Source organism: Fusarium vanettenii (assembly GCF_000151355.1).
Source record: "Fusarium vanettenii 77-13-4 unplaced genomic scaffold NECHAsca_122_unmapped, whole genome shotgun sequence".
Taxonomy (NCBI): Eukaryota; Fungi; Ascomycota; class Sordariomycetes; order Hypocreales; family Nectriaceae; genus Fusarium; species Fusarium vanettenii.
The window spans coordinates 20,311-33,231 of record NW_003315768.1 but is presented as its reverse complement, the minus strand read 5'-3'; the positions used below and the strand labels follow the sequence as shown (position 1 = coordinate 33,231).

Genomic DNA, 12,921 nt, shown 5'->3' with positions numbered 1-12,921 from the left:
TATCCTCTCGTTATATTAAGCTATAGAGCCACGATAGGCCTCTAGAGCTTACCCCTATTAACATAGAAATTGCTCGATATTAAGGGTCTTCTATTGCTATTAAAGTAACTTAAGAAAGGCTATAAGCCTCTAAGAACTTACTAACCCCTGATTTCCCTAAGATTATCGAGCAAAGGATATATAAAAATAGCTGTCTTCGATACGAGTTAGCGTATTAATAGAGAAAGAATAGAGTAAGTATATACCTACTAGAAGAAGTAAAAAATATAATAGCCTATCTTTAACAAGCGCTTATTAACTTTTAAAAATTAAATAGGGATTCTAGGGAGCACGATAAGGAATCCTCGACAGAAACCCCGATAACATATATTAGTTAGAAATCTTAGCTCTTCTACATACTATCTATCTAAATTACCCAGCATCTCATTATAATAATATTACTATTAAGCCTTATTCTACCTTTATATTTATAGTAGTATTATAGTATCTTTGCTTCTAAGTATACAAATCCACCAGACGCGCTTAATTCTTTAACTAGGAAATACATAACCTTTTATTCCAAGGTTCTTATAGTTCTATCTTAGCTCCTTCCTCGTGAATTTATTAACCGATATGCCTACTGGCTAAGGATTTTTAAATTAACTTCGCTCGTAGAAATTCGTGCTCCTCTTGCTGTTGAATTAGGCGTGCCTTTCGTCTTCGCCAGGTCCCCTTCCACAACGGTTTCCGGCTCTATTAGCAAGCTCGATCCCGAAGGCTAGATCTTCTTTGGCGTGTAACGAGAAGGGAAAAAACTATCGAAATAGTGACAGTCCCAAAAATTACGGTGGGAATTACCCACGCTATATTGCTTGCCTATTCGGAAGACCCAGAAGTGGTGGGTAAAATTAGAGCACACGCTAGTTCCGGATGGCCTACCTGAGGCGCCATAGTTCAGGGAAAGAGGAAAGATAACAAGGGTCTCAGGTCTTAGGGAGCGCTGCTCTCCATTCTTATCGGCCCAGAAGCTTGCCATACTAGTACTAAGGCGCGACATGCCTATATGTTAATGCATCACACCACCAAAGGCCCCAGATTTGGGTTGCTCAATATCACTAATAGCCCACCAACGGTCCCACTGCTCCACCAGACAAGGTCCCATATTTTATCTCCTAATCTAGTCAGTTGACTAGAGGGTCCCACTTGTAGGACATAGTCTGGCCGACCAAGCATGACATCTCTCCTTCTGGTCTTAACAACCGACCAAGTTTGCCACAGCTGTACAGTCAAGAGCATAGATACAGTAAAGAGCGCGTTCTTTTTCCTATTCCAGATAACACAGTCTTTATCTAATCTGTTAGTCTTTGAGGTACAAAAAGCTACTTTGTCAGCAGATGTGGTGTTAGATAGGTCGGGTGATTTGCCTGTCCGCAGTTTTCAGCTGCATGACAGCCGTACTCTTAAGTACCGCAAGGACCTATGACTCAGAGCGCACGCACCAACAGTGCGATTTATGTCTCTTGTGACTTATTTGCTACTAATAATCATCACTTGAGTTTGCAAGGGTATTGTGGAAGAGGAAAAGGCAAGTACTCACTACTATAACTTCCCCTCTGAACAAGTCTCCTCTTTATTATTGGCATTATCAAGACTTCAGAGTACATGGCGGGGGCATACTGACACATACTGATTATGCGCTAAGAGGGACGGATTTCAGGTACTCGCAGGTTCATAGAGGACAGCGACGGGCACAGCCGACCGTACCCAGTACGGGCTTGTTACACCAGCCAGTACCTCAGTGGGCCTGGCGGGTACTTTCAGGACACACCACGCATCGGTTCCATCTCCCAGGCTATCAATTGTCTGGTACTGGCTTTTCAATCGCGGAATGCTTCATAAATTACTTCATACACATTTATTTCGATTCTGGTCCGATCGCTGCTTCCGGAGCTGCGTTTCTGGTGGCACTCACGTGGCCTGGCCCGTAGAACATCATGGAAGGTAATAGAAGGGTAGGGACGTAGAACACAAACTTCCTTCCAATGACCTCAGTGTGGCACCAGTAGTAGGCGATGCCGCCGCTTATCTTACGGTCGAGGTGCAGTAGCAATAGGGACGTGAGAATCTCGATAGCTAGAATGATTAAGACGAGAAAGAATTAGTAATAGATTAAGACTAGCTACTACGCTAACCTTAGACCTAGAAGCGTCGGACGTCGCTTCTTAGCCCTGGATAATATTAAAGGCTATTAAAAAGGCGATCATAGGAAACCTTTTTGATGGCGGCGGATAATAAGATGTAGTGAGAAGATACAAATGGTAGGGTTATGATTATGTCTATGGAAGAGGAGGGGGCTAGTCGGTGCTCTGAATATCGAGGGAAAGATTGTAATATGGGATGGGGCCTCTGCCGGGTTGGCTATGTTGAATACCCGGCATGAGACAAGATACCATCTGATCAGTCTTTGAATGCTGAATGTTTGAGGCACTGTGATGAGCGTGACCTGCCCCCTGTCTTACCCGAAATTGAATGCTAGAGATGAGACCCCTTATCACCCGCATACCTATTAGATAAACCCATATGTGCTGAGACCGAGGCCGGCTATATATGTCGATGGTGCCTACCGCTTGTAGATCGTCTTCTTTCAATGGTAGCCGCGGATATCCTCTCCATAGAGATGAACGAAAAAGCACCGCTTTTGCTGCCTGGCCATCGCGGCCAGCTTCATCGTCTCTACATCATACCCTATGCTCTCCTTCTTATTACTTGCTTCTTATTCAGTTTCATCCCACTTAAACCAGCGGCTTTAGACGAATCCTTTACGCTGCGGTTGGTACTTCTTATTGTCCCTGATTGGATTTAAGACTTTTGCTGGCGACCTTTGCGTCCTCTGCTTGATGATCTTTTATCTACTGCCCTGAAGGGTGCGGATGATATTTCGACCCGGACATCGATCCGAAAATTAGACTCCCTCAATGCCATTCCACTCCCGCTATATTGCTTTATCAGGGAGAGCACTTCAACTAAGTAAATCAGAAGCTTAAATGCTCATGCAACATCATCCACCCCGTTCCCCGCCGCACGATGATATTAGTACCGCGCCCCAGACCGGAGCGGGCTTCCCCTCCCACGATTCCAGTCCAGGCGAACCGGTAGCGGCACACGGCAACTTCGGTCGTTACCACTGGCCACTCCAGGTCCCGAACTTTGTACACCTCGTCGACGATCTTCGAGAATGTCTTCTCGATTGCGGCTCGGATCTCTGCGATCCCTCGATACGAACCGTCCGAGAACCAGTATGTGGCATCCTCGGCGATGAACGGCATAACGCGTGAGATGTCGTGGCTGTTGTTGGCCAGCTCGTATGCCTCGATAAACGAAACGAGCTCAGATTCCAAGTGTGCTCGATTCTGCACGACGCTCATTATGCCGATAGGTTTAATCCAGCCTGATGATCAATTTAGTCGAGGTCCCCCGAACATGTGGTATGTCTTGCCGTAGATCAATCTTGCCTTCTAAGTGGTCTGGGAAGATTAATAAGGTTTGAGAAAGATATTTTCGAGGCACTGTGTCCTCAAGAGGGGCATGAGAAGGGCCGATGAGAGTCTACATACACTGGCCCGGCTTAGGTCCTTTTATTAACTTGCCAAATTCCCGAGTGGTGTTGTGGAGATTACTACATGACGCAACTGCGGGGATGCCTAACGCGATTCTTTTTACATATCCCCTCGATTGTGTCAAGGCTCCAGTCGGGTCACTGCAGGAATAACTAACCAGTGAATTCGCGAAGGTTGACTGGTACATCATTTCCCACCCATATTAGCGTGTGATTGAAGTCCTTCCGATCTTCAAGCTACAAAATAAAACCCCACGTTACTTTTATTCACCTACTATAGAATAGTGGGTCTCTTTTCAATCTATACCCACGAGTAATTGTCATGTGTATATAAGTTGCCTCACGTAGAGTCGAGGTACGTGGGGTTAGTGGGGCGTTATACCTAATGGAGCCTTAACACAATCGAGGAGATAAATAGCCGTAGGTTTGGATTGGTTGGGATAGGCGTTTTGTTTCTTGGAACGATTAGATACGTTACCTCTAACTATGCTTATATTAAGACGCATGAGGCATTTGGTGGTACTTTACATGGAATATTTCACAAAATTGCATCTCTTCTTCGTGGCTTGATGTGATCATTACACTCCTGCTCTCGCTATCCCCCTATACCTCGTAGTCGTGGGGTTGAAGGACAGGGTTATTTCAGGGGCACCCATAACATCAGAAATGCGAAGCTATCCCTTCAATTGTCGAGGAGCTCCGGCGAGTACCCCGCCCCACACTACCCCTGTCAACGAGGAGGTACATGAGAGGAACCACACGATGCGTCATTGATCAATACCACATAAATCCTCATATAAACCATTCTTAATTAGATAATGATTTCCCAATCGCTACCTTCGTCACTACCTACAGAGGCAGTCAATCCAGGGGCTTCAATGAGGGCAGCCAAGGTCAAGAAGCTCAAGGAGGCCGTTGGCGCCGGTCAGTCGTAATAAAAGGAGGCGCCAGACAGTTTTGGGGATGTGAGCAGTGTAATGTAGCAATTTGTAACTCAAGAGGTTGCTGGTACTTCTATCATAGGCTAAAATAGGTGGGGGGCTAGGTACCTTTGATTCGATGCATTTTTATTGGCTATCCCCCCCTGCCGTGACCCGACCGGAGCTTCTCGACATTTGAAGGGATACATGTGTTTTACCAGGATAAAATGACGCGCAACGTCGCCGCTTTTACAGATGGTAGCTCAGGCACTCTTCACTCACTGCTCGCCCCTGCCACGTAAGCCTGGGTGTCCGAAAGTATCACCTCACACCTTTAATGCTATTAAACACCAAATTTGTAAGCAATGCATACAAAGCAGTTGCGAGTGCTTTTGAATTCGGAATAGATGATGAGCCACGTGGTAGACCCTCAACCATTACCCCATCATCACCTCTTTCAGATTCCAATATCTGCCCTCATTTCGATCATCCAGCCAAGACTCGATCGTCTCAAGAGCTAGTTCATTGTCGCATTGTTGGACGGCGTAATCGATATCCACCAAGATAGCGTCTCTTGTCCGTTGCGAATTGAAACCAGGGAGTAGCTCTTCCATAGTTTGGTAGTAGAATTTGCGGAGAACGGTGCGCTCGGACCCAAGGAGATGAATCCAGTAGGTATCGGTACTACTCTCATTGTCGAGTGAATCTTCGTCTCCTTTCTGTATATCGTCTTCTCCGTAGTCCTCTCGTAACGCTCTGTCAGGCCGTGATGGGCCACAGAGTAGAATTGGCTCTTCCCGGGCTTTCCACAGAGGCACAGTAGAGACGCATTCCCAGTCAACTATAGAATCAAGGCACCCGTTCTCCGCGACGAGAATGTTCTGCTGGGACAGGTCGTCATGCCACAGGACAGATTCCTCAGCCGTCTCGACTTCCCCTGGTAACACCGTCGGGAGCAGCTCAAGGAGCCTCATTGCTACCGCTCTCGCACGCTCAGAAACATCAGTATCATCGTCGTCTTCTGTTCCTGCTAGTATACGTTCCTGGTCATCCACTACCAACTCGAGGCGGGATTTTAACCAGTCGTGGCTGCTCCGAAACGGCCCGCTGTTCACCCGTCGGTTGGCACGATCTCCCCAGAAGAACGCTGGAGACACCATGGAGCCAAGAACAAAACTGGGCTTGACCTCACCAAGATTTATCGAGGCAGGCTTTGTAGGCGGCGTTCCCACTTCGCTGGGACTTGTTGGCGACTGGAAAATGTTGCCAATTCCTTGGAATCGATTTTTCGGATTGAAGAGATGAGCCTGGAATTTCGCAATTGCTTTGACGAGATCTGCTTTCGCATCCATCGTCAATTTCCCCCACTGTTGCCGAACAGGAACTCCCGGCATCTTTTCCATCAGAATCCACTCGAAGCCAAGCTCGTTTTGGCTCGAGTGGTCGAATGCTATGACCCTGGGAACAGGAAGCTGCGTTTCTTGGCGAACGAACTGTAGGGTGGCGACTTCGCTCATCGTCTTAAGCTTCGGGCAAACAGGCAATGACACACGCATCAAAAATATGCTCCGACTCCAAGAAACTGTGTAGAGCTTATTGAACATGCCCTCGGCAAAATACTTGACCCTTACCACCCCGCCGCCACCCGTCGCTGCAAGGTATTTCTGAATGAGATGTTGCATCGCAATCAAGTCGGGCTGGGAGCACCATCGAGGCTCTAGGCCAAAGGAAGTCTTTGCCCACTCCATTTGCGACCGCGGGTATATGTAACAATCCGGTGGATGTCAAAGCAATAAGTAAACGGATGAGTGCATTTGAGGAATGAATGCTTCGAGAAACGGATGCCTTGAGGAACGAAGTGTGACGAGAGGTCTTATGCCCCTTGCCGGATTTTTGAAAACCCCCCCACCAAAAAAAAATAAAAAAAATTTGGGAACGTGATATACTCCGGCTCAACTTTGGAAGTCCAAATCTGGCTGTTCCTGAGAACAGGTCTAGCTCACCAACCCCGAAAGCCGGCGAAGGTTGGGGTCCACTACAACGAAGCCACCAATCATCGTCGGATTATTTCAATGATACTTTGGTGCCTGGCCAGAAGCCCCAACAAGGATGCGCCGCTCTTTAAAAGTTCAACACGCCCCAGAACAAGACCAATGGATCTACAGGGAAACAGTCCCATCATTTCAGCGATTTATTATACACTCCGGGGCAATCTATCAAGCAATCTGATCATCGTAGCAACTTTGGCCACGTCCTGCGCCGTGGGCCGACGCATATATCCACGAATAACAAAACCAAGCACCAGTGTGAGCTCAGGTTGGAGACTTCCTTTTCAGCATACCTGTCTTTGCTGCCCATGAGAAAATAAATGACAGTAATGCGAAGCTACTCGAAGCTGCAAAGGCTACCCTGAGTGCGTCGCAGTACAGCGTTCTCACTGCGGTTTGCAGCTCTGGAGGGAGATCCCGAAGCACCAGGATAGACTGTCTCAACCTCTCGATGAGCTTTGCGAGCAATCGAGTCAGTCGAATAAGTTATTTCTTGGACGTAAACGAGAAATACCTCTGGAGTGGCTGCCGACCCTAGAGCTTCAGGCAGTCGTTCGACGAGGACATTCTGGATGATGGCGGACGTGACGGTGATACCATAGATGGCGCCCATTGACCGTATCAAGTACACAGTCGAGGTTGCGACCGCTTGTTCTGTATGCAGTAAGTCTCTGCACCTTGTCTCGATATTCCATCTTACCTCTGTGCTGGAAGAAGGAAATGAAGCTAAAGAGAACACTAGGGTTTGTCAGCCCCAACCCTAGGTTCGCCGGAACTAGATATACAAATTCCTTCCATCGACACCCATGCGTCCCCATCGTTACTGCAAGCACGTTTCCCAAAAGCATCATTGCGGTTCCCATCCGAACATTGAGTGATAGTCGACAACCCTGACGCATCAGCGTCCCCGCGAGAACACCTCCAATTGGCGTTGCAAGAGACGGAATCATGAGGCGAACCCCAGACGTTGATGGAGAGTCGCCACGAACCGCTTGGAAATACAATGGGATCATGAACATATACTGCGAAAAGATAATCAGCTGGAGATCAAAGGCCGATGGTGCATGCTACACACAGCGTAGGAGGCCATGCCGGAGAAGAGATTGGTCAGCTGCACTGCAACGGGTTGCCATCCATTCAGCATCTGGAGCGGAATCACAGGAATGGCTTTGGTTTTAGCTTCCACAAGCAGGAACGAAACCAACAAAACACCACTGAGTGCCAAGCTACCAATGACTGGAAGGCTCTTCCACGGGTAGACATTACCACCAAAGCTCAGTCCTACGAGCTGGGCCATAAGCCCAAGCACGAGGATGAAGGCGCCCGAGATATCCAGATACTCCAACGCGGAGCGAACCTTGCGCTCCGGTGCAAACTCCAGGATTGTGTCAATAGGGTTCTCCGGCACACGATACCCGACGATGAGAGCAAGCAACGACACAGGGACTTGCAGAAGGAAACACCACCTCCAACCAATGCTCTCTGCAATCACTCCACCGAGCGAAGCTCCCAAGATTGCTCCGAATCCTACCAGAGTGTTTTGCATGGCTTGATACATGCCTCTCTGCCCCAATGGGATCATATCAGAATTGACAACAGTTGCTGCCAAGTCAGTCTTCAACAAGTGTTCCTATTAAGGTCTCGTTTCTTAAACTTACCCATAGTAATGAGACCACCTCCCCCAAAGCCTGTCAGGGCTCTCATGATGTCCAGCACAAACATGCTCTGTGCCATTGCGCAGCCAACACAGCCGACCATAAAAGTCTCGGTGGAAACCAAGAAGCACACACGTCTCCCGAAGATATCGGAAAAGCGGCCATAGAGCGGCTGAAAAGCTGTGCTCGTGATCAAGTACGAAGTCGTCAACCATGATGCATTGTTGGCAGCACCGAAGTCAGAGCTGATCAACACATATGTTGAGGCCGTGACTGTACCGTCAAAGCCTAACAGGAGAACATTGGCCCATAGCGCTGCTCGTTTCATTCCAGATCAGTCCTGGCCCTTTATTTGTCAATTCACTGTCCTGCACTCACCTGTCTCGATCCACCAGAAGCCTTCGGAAGGTTTCCAGTTCTCATCACAAGGAGACTCTGGAAGTGTGACATAACCTGGCTTCGGCGTGTCTGGTTCCAACAACGGTGACGCCTCGGACGCATTGGGTACAACGACGGATCCGTCGTAAATGCCCTCACGATCACCTTCTCCCGTCATCTTTGTTTTGCTTTCGCATTGACAAGAGCCAGTTGAAGGTTCCAATTGAATGTTCCATTGAGCGGTATTGGTCTTTTATACAAATCACACCATGAAGAGACGACGACGACAAGCAGAGTTTTATCGAAGACCTCAGTCGGTGGCAAGGCAATCATAGTTCGGGGGGGCGAGCGTGGTGGGCCAGGGCGGGGTTATCCGCAGCCGCCACCTAAGCCTCCAGGAAGGCAAACAGCAACTTCCTCCGCATGTCACCGTATTGAGGGTGCAGCATTGCCAGACATCTTATCGACCGCTACTCTTCGCCATCGAGCTAGCTGGAAAACGAGAGATGTCTCATCTGAACTCCATCATTTTCGGGAGGTCTGGCAGTATTGTCATCGCGATAGTGAGCTCAAGTAGATAGTAAAATCAATGCGGTCCGTCACGATTCCGATGCACGTCCACATGAAGGTGTTTTCATGCCTAGCACATGCAAAATCCCCTTCCTGTAGAATCTTCATGCAGCCAAGACATCACGAGGAGACCAGAAAGTCTAATCGTGACGACAGGGTTTGGCCAACGGCGGGGTCTGCTCCGAGTTCACAGCAATTGCAGGAGAACGTCCTGCGGGGCACAGCAAAGGGAGCCCTTGTAATTGGCCTGGGGCGCATTAATAACGCGCCATGAGGGGACCGCATACTAATGATTATGCCATATCGCTTACGTCTGCCTGTCACCATACTAACTAGTACAATTCCCAGGATTGCCATGGTGCTTGCAGAGGGTGTGAGTGGGGACAGATGCAAGTCTGGTCCCACATCCGCAAGCCTCTTTCCACGAGGTATGTCGCCCTTGACAGATTAACGGACTCGACACCTGGCTCTGGTCGATGATGGTTTTCAAGCTCTTGGGTAATTCCTGTTTCTGGTAGCTCAAAATCCAAGTGAGACGGCAACTGATCAATGGCTAAGAAGATCACCCTATTAAAAACAAAGATCTCCCAGGCTCTAATTACCACCATCGCACAAATTACCCCTCTTTTTCCTCTCCTTTTGTTGAAACCTTAATCACAAAGGAGGAACAGCTTCCATCTAATCACCGAAGCTAATCAATCCAACTCCGAGGATTTCTTCCCCTTAAGTAACAATCTCGCTACTTAAGCTACCTACCTTTGGTGTCTCAAGATGCCTCCATAGACTTCGCCACTCTACCATGTCATATCAATTGCCCATACTTACAAATACCATTCACAGAGACCATTGCGGCCAGGGATGGAGTGTTGTGGTACTTAATCTACGTCATAAGGCCACCCTAGGTGAAGAAGCCGAAGTTATAGAAAATAATTTATAAAAGTTTCGGATATAATAGTTAGAGATGTTAGAGTTATCCTCGAGTCCCTAGTCGTCTTTAGAATAAGGTATGCTAGAGGCAGGTTCTCTGCCCTCAGGCTTGAGAGAGTTATTCTTCTATGAGTGTGCCTAACACGAAAGGATTTGGCAACAAGGGATCTCACGTTTTTGAGCACATGATGCCATTTATTCCTCCTTCCATGCGCTAATACTGATCTATACTGTCTTGTGTGAGTCTCTCAGCAAAAGATCAAGCTAACTACTTGAAGTATTATCCATTATGTGCCCCTCCATTTTCTCAGTTCTCTACGCCGTGCTCGCTAGGATAATCGGTAAAAATGATCAGCAGGCACGTATTCGGATCACAGGCTGCGTGCTGGACAATGGAATATCCGGAGGCTAATATCAATCATTCGTCTAGGTCCAGCGCCCCTGAATACGATGCATTGCTGACTTCCGATACGGCAAGAAGCCTCGCAGAACGGCCATTAACGGTGGGAATGTCGGGAGCTTACTTTCATCACCAGGAATCGTTATCGTCGTACGACCGCCCATTCAGCCCAGGTATCTAGGATCGCTATTAGGTGGTAGCACCGCTGAGGGAGTCGACTTGCTCCGCAGAGCTCCGGGTCGGCCAGGTTTTCTCTTGGGGCCACGAGGTCGTCATGGACTCCGAGTTGCACTGGGCGATGCGCCGGACACTGGGCTATTCAATCGTACTCTCGAGGTTGCATTTGCGTGCAAAAATTAGTCGAATTTCCGAAAGTTTCGTTCTCGCTGTTGTGGATGCATTTTCCTGCCCCTCCATGACGTGTATCGATCGGAGGCCGCCGAGGGCGCTCCGACTATTGCTCACCAATGAACGTGTGTTACAGCCGCTCTGCCTGAAACCCCATCCCAGAAGAAAATAAACGCTCCTCAGCCTCTCCTTGTTGTGATGCCCAAGCCCACCCCAAAAACTACCCCTACCCGAACTGGCTGAGGCACTGCATTCGTCGTTGCAAACCACGCAAAAGATTAGTTTGAAGATGTAAATAGGGCAGCTGGTCATCTCCTCAGTGCCCAGAAGTGTGCACCCTCGTACCAAGCCCCACATCAGCCTTGTCATAACGTGGATACAAGGAGGCTACAGAAAGTTCACTCACTATCTATAGGGCAGAGTAAGTCACGATTTGTAACAGCTCATAAGTGCTGGTACCTCTATCTCCATAAGGAAATAGGTGGCAGTTAATGTACCTCAGCTTGTGCGTGTTTTAATTGGGCCGACCTCGCTTTCAATACCGGGTTGCAGATTCCTGGGCACTGAGGAGATAAACGCTTCGGTATTTGTTTCTCCAATATACTTGTGGGGGCGACTCTCTCAGGTATATAGTACGTGTATTCCCTATTTGGCCAACCCCTTGACCTCTCCGTCAAGTGCTGCTTTTACGGAACCCTCTACTTGATGTATTCAAAATCTGGGTAAATTTCCTTGCCGTCGAAGATACCTAGGTAGTGGGCGTACTCGGGTGGATTGTCCACGCAACAAATCCGCATGATTAAGCTCCTTTAAGGGTGGAGACCACACGACATTTCTGCTAGGCGCCGCTGATTGAAGGCTCCGCACGAGGTACGGAGTACAACTACGGCCACCAGGTCCCGCGGCTGTCCTCGGAGGATTGCCTCCGCATCTGGGTTCTCCGGGACGCACCTCCTGCCCAATCTTTGCGGCCAAATTCTAGACAAAAACCTCCGTTTTCGCCATCGTAATTATGTGTTACGATGCATGTGGATTGAAGGGCAGATTGCGTTCCTGCAATGCTAAATCACTCTTCAAAATTGTTGTGTTCTATTATCTAATTACCCAGAGAGAACCAGTGTCATGCAATCCGACCTGCTGCTGGTGGGTTGCACAGGGTTATGCCTTGGTCTTGTCTCCCATGAGCAGGCCAATTTATTAGATGTAAGTCGTAGGGCGTGGGGAACTACGGGAAGGCAAATGTTTCCTTGAGAGCTCCTTTTCAAAATATGGTGTTAGTTGAGGCGAATCGTGGGCTAGAGAGGCGGTGATGATGCGGAAAAGCCACGAGAACTTATGGCAATTTCTGTTCGGTAACATCTGATGCAATGACAACTCCGAGGACAAAGCAGAGTCTGACCTGGATGGGACCACGGAAGGTCGACCGCACACTCACAGAACGTGTCGGCGATGGAGGCGTCTGCTTAGCGTCATTGGTATGTCAGCTCCAGGGCTGCCATTGGCCCATCAATGCCACGATTAGGCCTACTAGAACTGGGGACCGTCAGTCAACTGCCATCTTGCGACCGTATCTGCCGGATGCTTTCTGCCGGATGCTCGCAGAACATAAAGCAGGCCCTGCGAAATCCCTAATCGCCTCCCACGGTGCATAACGGAAATGCCAAGACAACAATCCTGATTCAATGGACCAGGAGACCTTTATTAATAATCGGACTGTCAACATGAGCACCGACGAGGGAGTCTCACCTGCGCAGCTGGAATATCTTTCGCTGCTCATCTTGTTCAGCGCTGTGTTTATCATAGCCCTGATAGTCTTCTTTTCTTGGTCCGTTCCTCCTCGCGCGCCAATGGGCTCACCAGCTGTTTTTCCCCCGACTCGACAACTAACAGAGGCCAAAGGTATGTAGTATGGCGACTGGAACGTGAATGGGTGGGCGTCTATCAGGATGATCTAGAGGCTGCGAGACGTCTCTTTTCAATCGGGGACTTAGATCAAGCAATTCCAGCCCGGACATACAAGACATGGAAAGCCGAAACCGATGATGCCGGAAACTCCGCTGAATGGTCCAGCACCTTTCTC

At 48.6% G+C, this 12,921-nt stretch overlaps 3 protein-coding genes across 3 annotated transcripts; all 3 read right to left on the bottom strand.

Moving 5' to 3' along the window:
• Positions 1 to 1,692: 1,692 nt before the first annotated feature.
• NECHADRAFT_89298 (uncharacterized protein) lies at positions 1,693 to 3,404 on the bottom strand (the record flags this gene model as incomplete). The annotated part of the gene is made up of 3 exons (XM_003039306.1): positions 1,693 to 1,842; positions 1,952 to 2,112; positions 3,077 to 3,404. The coding sequence occupies 3 exons, from the start codon at positions 3,402 to 3,404 to the stop codon at positions 1,693 to 1,695; spliced, it is 639 nt and encodes a 212-aa protein (XP_003039352.1).
• A 1,548-nt stretch (positions 3,405 to 4,952) lies between these two features.
• NECHADRAFT_56350 (uncharacterized protein) lies at positions 4,953 to 6,272 on the bottom strand (the record flags this gene model as incomplete). The annotated part of the gene is made up of 2 exons (XM_003039305.1): positions 4,953 to 5,696; positions 5,748 to 6,272. Coding segments are annotated over 2 exons (1,269 nt in total), but the record flags the coding sequence as incomplete, so codon positions are not given.
• A 555-nt stretch (positions 6,273 to 6,827) lies between these two features.
• Positions 6,828 to 8,774, bottom strand: NECHADRAFT_56352 (uncharacterized protein; the record flags this gene model as incomplete). The annotated part of the gene is made up of 6 exons (XM_003039304.1): positions 6,828 to 7,019; positions 7,078 to 7,217; positions 7,264 to 7,585; positions 7,639 to 8,193; positions 8,280 to 8,533; positions 8,597 to 8,774. 6 exons carry the CDS (start codon positions 8,772 to 8,774, stop codon positions 6,828 to 6,830), a joined length of 1,641 nt encoding a protein of 546 aa, XP_003039350.1.
• Between the last annotated feature and the right edge of the window lie 4,147 nt (positions 8,775 to 12,921).